General features: G+C 44.3%; 1 protein-coding gene across 2 annotated transcripts in view; it reads right to left on the bottom strand.

Annotated features, from left to right (window-relative positions):
- Positions 1 to 13097, bottom strand: part of ADGRG2 (adhesion G protein-coupled receptor G2) — a 229208-nt gene that overhangs the window by 29589 nt on the left and 186522 nt on the right. For both annotated transcript variants that reach the window (XM_075335436.1, XM_075335437.1), the window contains 3 exons: positions 7276 to 7379; positions 6513 to 6552; positions 1860 to 2575 (listed from right to left, as the gene is read on the bottom strand). In XM_075335436.1, coding sequence (XP_075191551.1) covers positions 1860 to 2575; positions 6513 to 6552; positions 7276 to 7379 — 860 coding nt within the window. The remainder of the gene's footprint in view (positions 1 to 1859; positions 2576 to 6512; positions 6553 to 7275; positions 7380 to 13097) is intronic.

Below are 13097 nucleotides of genomic sequence, written 5' to 3'. Positions count from 1 at the left end.
CTGGACATATGTCATGTTTGGTTTTATAGCCATTGTTTTTTCAATCCTATTCTGGCCAATGAAGCCAAGCTTTTGAAAGTTTTGACCATGACTTTAGTAATATTGCTTCTGCAGCTCTGCTTACATGGACTCTCACATAGTTGTGTCATGGAAAATTTGCATTACAAAGCACTGGTTTTACAGAAAGCTATTCATCTGTTAGTTCAGATGGTACTGCAGTAAATGCATCATATTTTGGTTGCATCCCCCCATCACCCCTACACACACACACACACACACACAATACAATGCACCCCCATTACTCCCTACACACACACACACACACACAATGCACCCCCATTACTCCCTACACACACACACACACACACACACACACACATCACCCCCTACACACACACACAATGCACCCCCCCATCACCCCCTACACACACACACACACACACACACACACACAATGCACCCCCCATCACCCCCTACACACACACACAATGCACCCCTCATCATCCTCTACACACACACACACACACACACAGAATACAATGCACCCCCCATCACCCCATACACACACACAATGCACCCCTCATCATCCCCTACACACACACACACACACACACACACACACACACAGAATACAATGCACCCCCCATCACCCCCTACACACACACACACACACACTACAATGCACCCCATTACCCTCACACACACACACACACAATGCGCCCCCCCATCACCCCCTACACACACACACAATGCACCCCCCATCACACCCTACACACACACACAATGCACCCCCCCATCAAACCCTACACACACACACAATTCACCCCCCATCACCCCCTACACACACACACACACACACAATACAATGCACCCCCCATCATCCCCTACACACACACGGTGCACCCCCTACAAACACACACACACAATGCACCCCCCCATCACCCCCTACACACACACAATACAATGCACCCCCCATCACCCCCTACACACACACACACACACACTACAATGCACCCCCATTACCCTCACACACACACTACAATGCACCCCCATTACCCTCACACACACACATAATACAATGCACGCTCCATTACCCCCTCCCCAGACATAATACATTGCACCCCCCATCACCCGCTGCAGACACAAATTACACTACCCCATCACTACACACACCTGCCTCCCCCCCTCCCTCGGAATACAGTGCTCCTCCTCTGTCTGTCACAAAGCTGTGTCTCCTTCACAAATGTTCCCCGTTATATGTCCTCAGCCCCTCCCCACATATCTCCATTAATTATACCTGTCTCTTCGGCTCCTCCATGGAGCGCTTACCGCTGCCTGATGAATCCAGTGTGGCGCCCGCAGCCCTGTGATGACGTCAGCAATGTGCTGATCTCATCACGCTGCTGCCTGTCGGGGGCGGGGCCCCGACCCGGCGCGCTGTTCAAATGTATTTACGTCTGAAAGACGCAAATACATTTGAATAGGAAGAAGGAGGAAGCTGCAGCCACCGGCACGCTCCTCTGCACTGTGTGCATGCCGGGCACACAGCACACAGCAGGGCCGGCCCAGCACAGGGCACTGCCTCCTGCTGCAGCTAGTGTGCCCGGCATGTACACACTGCTGAGTAACTCGCCGGTGGCTGCAGATAAAGCGGACGACTACAGGCACCGGCCCACTACACCGTGCCCCTGCTTCTAGGGGGGGGCAGCTGCCCCCCCCTGCCCCTCGCTGGGTACGCCCATGCATGTATTTGAATTAAACATTTACAGGAACAAGAATAAAAAATGCACTAGATATTGCAATATTATATTGTACGGAAGTGGAGATTTCACACAATTATGAGAGTATTTCCAGTTTACCTGTTTTTGCAGAGTTATGTGTAGTATGGACAGCGGTAATATTTGTAATAGTTGTTGAAGATTCCCTTGTAGTTGTAATATTAGATTCCCCATTGGTTGTTCTTGTAGATTCACTAGCTGTAATATTAGATTCCCCATTGGTTGTTCTTGTAGATTCACTAGCTGTAATATTAGATTCCCCATTGGTTGTTCTTGTAGATTCACTAGCTGTAATATTAGCTTTACCATTGGTAGTCCTCCTAGGTTCACTGACAGCTGTTGTCTTCGTTGTTCTGGTTCTTGTATGAGATGGATTGTTATCTTCAGTATTAGTCGTTGTCATTGATCCTTGGTCACCAGTTACAATAGTAGTTGTATTACCAAGGTTAACTGTTGTATTAGTTTCCCAATTGCCCAACGTAATTTCACTGTTAATCGTTGTTTGTGATTTACTGTTTGTTGTTAATGCAGTGTCACGTGTAAGTGCTGTACTGGAGTCATGACCAATTGTTGTACTGAGCTCAGCATCCAGAGTTGTGTTAGATAAAATATTAAAAGTTGTACTAGATCCTTTGGTAAATGTTGTAGAAGGTCCACGGTAAACAATTGTAGTAGATCCATTAATAACAGTTGTACCAATTCCCATGCCGCTGTTGTCGGCAGTTGTGGTCTGGACGGTGCTGCTCCCTCCACTTCCACCGCTGCCATTGGAAGAACAGGAAGGGGAAGTGCTATAACTGCAAAAGCAAGGACAAGATTACACTTGGATCAGGTTTGTGGTTCATCTTTTCTGAGGCAATTGTAGCTGGAATTAGTAAAATGTCATGCTAATCTCAATACAATGTGAGCAATAGTTGGAACATTTTCAAGATGGCTGTCTTCATACCCTAATTGGTGGTTACAGTCAGCACTTTCACCAGGAACTGCCTGGGAAGCCTTTTTTCATTTGTATGCTGAAAGTCCTTGACATATGTTCAGCAGGTACGGGTCTGTAGACTTTTTATTGCATTGGACTGAAAAGTGTAGTCAACTATGCTTTTCAGCACCAATGCATTCCCTAAATGAACATATACACAGTATACAATTCTATTAACTGGAAGCTTATAGGTAATGTAATTTGTAAATGTCTGTGTTTACGCTTGGTGCACATGTTAAGAGGTTTCAGCAACATATGAGAAGAATGTAAACCCATGTTGTGACGTATACAGAGCTTTACATTTCTTCTCGAACGACATCAGTCGCTAGCACGGAACACTTTATTTATGGGTATCTATATGATATCCCAAAGCAGGGGTCTCACATACGCCAGTCACATGCAGCCTCTGAGGTTGACAATAACCAGGCCTGAGGAGGATAAGAGCTTGTAGACGCAAGCTCCATTTCAAGCTGAGTATGCATCCTCAGACGCACATTCATTTGAAATGTACAATACCTTTGGCTCTTTGAGCCACAAATTATTATATATGCCACTGGCCAATCAGAGGCAAGCAGCTGATGTTGGCACGCCCATCACGGTCAACCCACAATATCACTGCCATGCATCGCACTTCTTCCCTACGCAGGAAGAGGACACTGCACAACATGGGAATGAGGACAGGTGAGTACAATTTTTTTTTGTTTTTATATGTATGTGAAGAGTGACAGCATGGGGCACAGGGCTGGGGACATTATTACAGGATGGGGGACAAAACAGAAGACATTATTATAGGATGGGGGACATTATGGAATAGAGGAAACATTATTACAGTATAAAGGGCACTATTACAGGATGGGGGTTAGGATAGAGGACATTATTACAGGATAGGGACATTAGTAGAGAATAGGGGACATTATTACAGTATAGAGGGCACTACTACAGGATGAGGGCCAGGATAGAGGGCATTATTACAGGATGGAATACATTATTACAGGATGGGGATATTATTACCGGACAGGGACCAGGAAGAAGGACATTATTAGATGACAGAGGATATTATTATTGAATTTAGTCCAGTACAGCGGATGTTATTACAGGATAGGAGTCAGAGCAGGACACAATATTACTTGGCTCTATTAAGGACAATATTATCAATAGGGGGAATGCTATTACTCTTCAATGGGCCTCATTAGTAGTTGCCATGGCAATGTGGGCCACGTAATAGCTTTCTGGTCAGCCAGCTATGGTGGCCTGTAAGACTATGCAATAAGTAGATTTTAACAGGCAAAGATCCAGTGTAATTAGACTGATAGTTTTAGAAGTATTGAAGGATATTAGATCCCCAATCAGTCAAATAAATGTTAAAACCCCATATGGCAACTATGTAAAGAAGTTAAAAATAAAATAGTAAAAACGGAAAAAAATAAATAACAGAAAAAAATTTAGCCATCAAAAATGCTGCTCTATGTAAAAACCAAAGTAAACAAAAAAGTGCAACCCAGAATGACCCAAGTTATAAAGCTGTTCCATAAACCATACAAACAGTGTAAAAAAAAAAAGACAAAAATGTAACTCTTTCATTATAGTGACACAAAAAAATGGAATATACGGTGATCAAAAAGTCGTAAAGAAAAATAGTGGCATCACTAAAAACATCATCTAATCCTTCCAAAAATTTGACCCGTCAACTTAAAATATTTTTCGATCTGCAGCCAAAAACCTTGAACCCTTGGCCGAGTTTGAGACCCATGTATAAATGGAAATCTAAATCCAGCGATTTGTAATACTCCCTGGTTAAAAGACGTCTTTAGGGAATAGTAGCATTGATATATGAGCGCTGCATAATGAGGCGAGCTAGGTAGGACACCTACACTGCCAAAATATTTAAGGATAGTTTACTAGGTGCAAATGTACCCATTAGACACCTGTAGGAGAAGAGCTACAAAATGCGGTGATTTTACAGGAGGTAGTCTTAGGCGGGCTTTGCAGACTAGGACATCGCAGGTGCGATATCGGTGGGGTCAAATCGAAAGTGACGCACATCCGGCATCACAGTCGATATCGTAGTGTGTAAATCCTTTATGATATGATTAACGAGCGCAAAAGCGTTGTTACCGTATCATCGGTGTAGGGTCCGACATTTACATAATTTGGCAGCAGTGAACGGTATGATGTTGTTCCTCGTTCCTGCGGCAGCACACATCGCTGTGTGAGAGAAGCCGCAGGAACGAGGAACATCTCCTACCTGCGTCACCATGTCTCACGCCGGCTCTGTGGAAGGAAGGAGGTGGGCGGGATGTTTACGTCCCGCTCATCTCCGCCCCTCCGCTTCTATTGGCCACCTGCCGTGTGACATCGCTATGACGCCGCATGACCCGCCCCCTTAATAAGGAGGCGGGTCGCCGACCAGAGCGACGTCGCAGGGCAGGTAAGTGCGTGTGAAGCTGCCGTAGTGATAATGTTCGCTACGGCAGCAATCACAAGATATTGCTGCTGCGACGGGGGCGGGGACTATCGCGCTCGACATCGCAGCAGCATCGGCTTGCGATGTCGCAGCGTGCAAAGTACCCCTTAGTGACAGATACCCTTTAATAAACAGTAAGTAATACCGTGTTTCCCCGAAAGTAGGACCCCCCGAAAGTAAGGCAGGGTGGTGGTTTCGGGGGGGTCCGCCAATGTAGGGCACCCCCCCGATTGTAAGGCAGGGTAGCGGGGGTGCCCGGGGAATGTAAGGCCGCCTATGGGTGGTGGTCGCGGCGTAATGTATACCTCCTCCGGTGAATGGCCCCCGCAATCTCGCCGGCCTGCGGCGCGTCCCGGGTCAACGCTCTTCCTGCTTGATGCTGATTGGCCGATCAGCCTGTTCGTCACAGGCTCCCTGCTGGCCATCAGCTCGAGCTGTGATTGGCCAGTCAGCCGGCTCGCAGCTGATTGGCCGAATCAGCCGCGACGTCACCGCCTGCAGGCTCACTCCCATTGGTCCAGCGTCCCCGACGTCCCCGGCAGAAGGAAAGTAACGGTAAGTTACTCTCTCTCTGTGTGTGTACGGTATGTGTATGGGGGCTGTATGTGTCAGAGTGTGTGTGTGTGTGTGTGTGTTTTACCGGTACGATATGTGTGTGTGTGCCGTGTGGGTCTGTACTGGTACCGTATGTGTCAGTGTGTGTGGTGGCAGAACCACTGTATGGGGAGGCTGCAGGGGGGAGGATGGGGTGGGTGGATTCCGGACTCTCAAACAATGGGGAGGCTGCAGGGGGGAGGATGGGGTGGGTGGATTCCGGACTCTCAAACAATGGGGAGGCTGCAGGGGGGAGGATGGGGTGCATGCCGGACTCTCAAACAATGGGGAGGCTGCAGGGGGGAGGATGGGGTGGGTGGATTCCGGACTCTCAAACAATGGGGAGGCTGCAGGGGGGAGGATGGGGTGCATGCCGGACTCTCAAACAATGGGGAGGCTGCAGGGGGGAGGATGGGGTGGGTGGATTCCGGACTCTCAAACAATGGGGAGGCTGCAGGGGGGAGGATGGGGTGCATGCCGGACTCTCAAACAATGGGGAGGCTGCAGGGGGGAGGGGGGAGGGGGAAATTGTTATTTTTTTTTTCCAATGTAAGGCCTCCCCCGAAAGTAAGGCAGGGTGGGACTTTTGGGGGTAAAATTAATGTAAGACAGGGCCTTACTTTCGGGGAAACACGGTAGTATTTTGTGCATATGGTTTTGAACAAAGAATATGAAAGTAATGACAATGATGAGAACTCACCAACTGGAGAATGGACAGGGCTTGGGGCAGCAGCAGTAATCTACATTAAATACAAGAATACATCAGCCTTCTCACACCAACATCCCCTCAAATATTATTTATGCAGGAAAAACAATTGGCATGCAATAATCGATTTGTATACTGGATAGAGGGGTTTTCTTCTGTAGAAAAGTGTCCGATAAAGGTGGTATTGGGAACGGTTTATGCAGAAATGATGATATTTCATAAATAGATTTCATACTTTTATTCATTCATCTGAAAAATGTTTCCACATCTTCTAGACCTGAATATACAGGGTGTGACAATGCACCCCAGTCTTATCACATATGGACTGCCACACCACATATGACTTATCTACATATCAACAACTTGTTACAACCAAACAACATGAGACTTTACTGCCTGGATTCTGTCATAGAATGATGGGTAGGTTTGTTGCAAAAGATTCCGTACAACTTGTACTTTATTCATTGAAATGCCTGGTGTTTGTGTGAGTCCAGTGGGCGGACCTAGTCATTGATAGTTATCTCCGCACACAGGGAGGATTGCCAACCAGTCCATCGGACCACCTACTGGACTCATACATAAAAACACTAAGGATTTAATTAATTAAACGCATTATTCTGAAACTTTTCACACAAAAATGTATATCAATCTGATCCGCACGTCCTCCTCTATGATATCCTGTCTGCATTTTCAACATGACAGGTTCCCTTTAAAGCCAACTTTATAAACTAAATAAGGTACAAAATTATCTACTTACCTATTTTATTAGAACCCTGTACATATTCCGTATAATCATTCAATAGGTCACACATACTGGTATCATTGTTAATTCCCAGTAGAAAGACACTGCAGTCCTTTATACTATACAGCAAAATGACAAAAAGAGAAAAGTAAAAATTAGACTATGAATGTATCAAATAATAGAGCAAGAAAAACTGATAAATGGGCTCATTTATAGGGCTAACTCATAAAAATCAAGAAAACCTATAAATAACATTAGTTTGAAGGCAAGATATAAGTAATCTTTATTAGAATACAAAAAATGGTAAAAACATAGGATAAAAGAGAAGGGGATATACATAATGAAATTAATCCCTCCACAGGAAAATTGCCCACATATACAAAGCACAAGAGACGCAGAAATATACATGGCAAGAAAAAGAAAAAAGCAAATAAATTTGGGGAGATACTGTATCTCTCAATTAATGAGACAAAAAACAAATGCAAAAATTGATAAATATAATCCACATAAAGTGCATAAAAAAATGACAGAACCAAAATTCATATACGGTAATTTGCTATTGCAAGTAACTCAGACTGTGCAAAGGCAAGGAGGTAGGTAATAAGAAATAAATAAGCAGACACTGCAGATATTATGGAAAACATGCACACAGCAGCCAAGAAAATATAATAAGGACCTGTGCTGATGGCTGATGAAGTGCAGGAAGCAAAAAGACCAGGTCCAATATTCACCCAGAACCACGAGCAGTTCTGGGTGCATAATGCTAATCCCTGCCTAACCGTCCCTGTATCTAGTAGCATAGATAAAGAGATCTTTAGAAAAAGTATTTCTAAAGATCTTTTATTTTAAGCTAATGAGCATGGGGACTAGTCCCAATGGCGTTTCTCCCCTTAGCTAGTCATCCCACATAGCATGGTATCACGCCCCTGTGGGTGTAATAACATGCTAATGAATACACAGCGACGACGCAGATACCTAGCTGTTCAAGGTGACTGATGCACACTGTACCTCAATGAAACCGGCAAGCTTACACCTGGCATCTGTTTAGTACGCATGATCGGATGTCCCGGGTACTCTGGATCATGCGCACTGCGCATCCATCCTCCGCCAGTCGCCATGAACAGTGAGGTATGTGCGCATTCATTAGTATGTTAGTACGCCCACAGGGGTGTGCTAGCATGCTATGTGGGCCAACTAGCGAAGGGGAGAAATGCCCTTGGGGCTAGTCCCTGCGCTCATTAGCATAATATAAAAGATCTTTAGAAATACATTTTCTAAAGATCTCTTTATCTATGCTACTAGATACAGGGACGGTTAGGCAGAGATTAGCAATATGCACCCAGAACTGCTCGTGGTTCTGGGTGCATATTGCAGCTGACAGATTCCCTTTAATCCCTCCAGGTCTTTTAAGGCTATGATCACACACTGTATCTTTTCTATCCACAAAGATGCAGTGTTTTTGCCCAAGAAATGCACCCACAGCAAAAACGCATGCGTTTTTACGTGCTTTGCCCTATTTTTACCGCATTTAGCCCAATGCGTTTTTTAAGTCAGATCTATTGACTGGAAGGGCTCAAAAATGCTGGAAAAATGTAAAACGAATAAGAAGGGCAATGAGCCCCATAGGGGTGAATGGACCCCATGACGATCGGGAGGGTGCAAGGTTAGGAAAGGGTTAATGGGGTTTGCATGGGATGGGGGATGTGTGGGAGGACAGGATTGGTAGAAGGGAGCTGTAAGGGGATTGGGGGGGAGCAAGGATGGGGTGGGGTGTTGTGAGAGGTATAAGAGAGGGGGGTGTACTGATCACCTCCCCTTTCGTCGATTGATCTCTGTGTCCCACCCGCCCGCCCTGATATATAATTTTTTATGTATATGTTTATAAAAAAAAAAAAAAAAAAAAAAGATTAAAAAAAAAAAAAAAATTTAAACGGTGATGGTTTTTCAAAAAAAAAAAAAAAAAAATTTAAAAAAAAAAAAGGAATAAAGGTGAATACAAGGTTGAGTTGCTAATCTATTGTTGTCACAGTGGGGTGATAGGTCCGTCTGAGAGGTTGGGAGTACCGACAGTCGGTTGTTTGGTACGAAGTCGCTCAAGGGGAGTGGCTTCGGAGTGGATGGGAACTTGTGGGCGGAGGTCCCGCAGGTTCTGGGTAGGGGTAATTAACGATGGAACGTTGTTACCCCTCACCTTGGGCCGGGTGATCACGGCCGAGGTGGTCCTCTGGGCCGGTTTGGAGGTTACGGCCGGGGGGTTAGGAATGATGGTTTGCCTCTCGGACGGATCTATCGGTGTTTCTGGATATACGGGTATATATGTATAAGGTTAAGTTGAACAATTGAGTGGCATGTTGGGCCACGAGTTTTGGTATACATATATACGGTAAAATAAACTGTGGCCATTCCTGCAATAAAGTCGTGGTTCTCGTATTTATTTAAGGAGATATAGTACGGGGAGGTGTTTCTGCAGGATAACCTGCTTATCCCTTATAGATGCGTCAAGCATGCTGCATCTTCAAAAACGCAGCCAAGATGCAGCCAAAAAAAGATGCCCTGTGCAGACAGTAAAATAGAAATCTCATAGACTTTGCTGGGCGAAGGAAATGCATGCATTTAGGTGCATCTTTGTGACCTCAAAAACGCACCAAAAACGCAGTAAAAGATGCAGTGTGTGAACATAGCCTTAGGCGGGCTTTGCACAGTACGATATCGCAGGTGCGATGTCGGTGGGGTCAAATCGAAAGTGACACACATCCGGCGTCGCTGTCGACATCGTAGTGTGTAAAGCCTTTTACATACGATTAACGAGCGCAAAAGCGTCGTTATCGTATAATCGTTGTAGGGTCTAACATTTTCATAATGCCGCTGCTGCGATGGTATGATGTTGTTCCTCGTTCCTGCGGCCTGCACACATTGCTGTGTATGAAGCTGCAGGAGCCAGAAACATCTCCTACCTGCGTCCTGGCCGGCTATGCGGAAGGAAGAAGGTGGGCGGGATGTTTACGTCCCGCTCATCTCTGCCCCTCCGCTTCTATTGGCTGCCTGCCGTGTGACGTCGCTATGACACTGCACGACCCGCCCCCTTAGTAAGGAGGTGGTTCGCCGGCCAGAGCGACGTCGCAGGGCAGGTGAGTGCATGTGAAGCTGGCGTAGCGATAATGTTCGCTACGGCAGCAATCACAACATATCGTACCTGCGATGGGGGCGGGGACTATCGCTGCAGCGTCGGTAACACATTGTTACCGATATCGCAACGTGCAAAGCCCGCCTTACTCCCTGCTCTTCAGCAGCCAGACAACAGGTCCTTATAGTATCTCCCCACAGTAGTTATCAATTATTGCATTTGCAATTGTTTTTCGTCTTACTAATTGAAAAATATAGTATCTTCCCACATTTATTTGCTTTTTTCTTTTTCATATCACATCTATTTCTGCGTCTCTTGTTCTTTGTTTATGTGGGCAATTTTCCTGTGGAAGTATTAATTTCATTGTGTATATCCCCTTCTCTTTTATCCATGTTTCATCATTTTTTGTGTTCTAATAAAGATATTTTTTATCTTTGTTTAAAACTCATGTTATTTATAGGTTTTCAAATAATGGAATAATCTGATGTGGGATTACAGCTAATATTACCACATACTATACAAGAATCAGGTAAATATTAAAACTAAAAGCTAATTTGCTGGTAGGAGACCCTGGGGAGTTTACTCTTCAGCAACGTAGACCTGCATTTAAGGATTCTGCTGTTTTATTGTGAAGTGAACCTTCTTATTGGCAGTTTGCAAAGATCCCATGGACTAAAGCAGGCTTTACACGCTACAATAAATCTTACGATGTGTCGGCGGGGTCACGTCGTAAGTGACGAACATCCGGCATCGTAAGTAAGATTGTAGCGTGTAAAACCTACGTGCGATTGCGATTGAACAAAAAAACGTTCTTCGCACGCACGTCGTTCAATTCCTAAAAATTGAACGTGGTCCCCACATAGCTTTCTCATGAGCCAGATCAGACACCCCCATACTTTGCACTGACGAGGGGCAAGCACCCCGAAACACCGTGTCTGCAAATTGGGATTCTGATCTGGCTTATATATCCTGAGTCATATTGTAAAGGATTGTTAAAAATCCACTTGTGACTTTTAGGATCGCTACTTCCAATAGGTGGCGCTGTGCTAGAGTTTGTCTCCTTTACTGGAGAGACAATTTAAAAATTGAACATGAGGTTGTTCAATGTTCCCGAGGCAGCACACATCGCAGTGTGTGACACCCCGGGAACGATGAACAGATCTTACCTGCGTCCCGCGGCTCCCGCCGGCAATGCGGAAGGAAGGAGGTGGGCGGGATGTTTACGTCCCGCTCAGCTCCGCCTCTCCGCTTCTATTGGCCGGCTGCCGCATGACGTTGCTGTGACGCCGAACGTCCCTCCCACTCCGGGAAGTGGACGTTCGCCGACCACATCAAAGTCGTATGGAAGGGTAAGTACGTGTGACGGTAAATAATCATTTGTGCGACACGTTCAACAAATTGACCGTGCCGCACATATGATGGGGGCGGGTATGATCGCATACGATATCGTATGTATAATCGTACCGTGTAAAGCAGGCTTTACTTTCGAGGTGCCAACTCTGTCAGTTTGCAACTGTAGGTCTTGTTTTATTGTATTAAAAAACTTAATAAAAAATAGATTCAACATAAAACTATAAGTTAATAATAATTGAAAGGATGGTGTGAGTTTGGAGGGCCACTTTTCTGTCCCTGACATTTTGATAAAAATATAGTAGTGGTATACAGTTAATAAAGTGATTATATTGGAAGCAGTATAAAGACATCTTGAAAGACTGTACTCCCTTCTACAAATCAATCTGATTAATTCACTCACTAATTTTAGGTACCTACTGCCTAGTGCAGTGTGCCAGGGAGAAACTTCAGTGCCTTCTGCTACCAAATATTGCTGAAGGTCTTTTGCAGTCATACAGGGTTTTTGATCTTCTACTGCCACAGCAATCCAGTGATATATCCTTTTTCTCTCACATCCAAGTGTGACGTATGTTTCTAAATCCATCTATAGGAGCAGTCAATGCCTTTGGTACCCTTTTCTGTCAATGATTTCTTCTCTTAAGTTTTTGGACCACTCTGTTGACAACTGAAGAACATTAGTGAGCTTGAGAAAATTGGTGATGAGGAAGATTCCTTATTAACACCTTCCCTACCGAGCGATCTTCCATTTTTTTGTGCTTTTTTTTATTTTTATCCCCTTATTCCAAGAGCCATAACTTTTTATTTTTCTGTTGACATAGATGTATGAGGGCTTGTTTTTGTGAGACGGGTTGTATTTTTGAATGACACCATAAATTTTATCACGTGATTTACTGGTTGCGGGGAAAACATTAAAAGTGTTGCAAAATGGTTAAAAAAAAAGCGCAATTCCTGAATTTTGATTATTATTATTATTATTATTTTTATTCAGAGCGACCACATTACATTTAAAAACTACCTGAAAATATGATTCTGTACATCAGTAAGATTATTGCAATACTAAATATTCATAGTTTTTGTTTTATTTCGGTCATGAAAAAAATATCTGAAGTTTGTAAAAAAAAAAAAAATAATAATTTGGCATTTGTGTCGCAATTTTTCAAGAGACGTAATGTTTTTAATTTTCGGGAGGTGGAGCTATGTGAAGGCTTGTTTTATGTGGACTTAGCCAAAGCTTATGTTTTAATTGATATTATTTTGGGGTACATACGATGTCTTGTTGATCTGAAAAACTGCAATTCTGGCATTTTGATATTTTTTTCTTGTAACGCCATTTACTAATCAAATTCATTTATTTCATATT

The sequence above is a fragment of the Anomaloglossus baeobatrachus genome, chromosome 2 (genome assembly GCF_048569485.1).
Source record: "Anomaloglossus baeobatrachus isolate aAnoBae1 chromosome 2, aAnoBae1.hap1, whole genome shotgun sequence".
Taxonomy (NCBI): domain Eukaryota; kingdom Metazoa; phylum Chordata; class Amphibia; order Anura; family Aromobatidae; genus Anomaloglossus; species Anomaloglossus baeobatrachus.
This window is presented reverse-complemented; position numbering and strand designations above follow the sequence as displayed.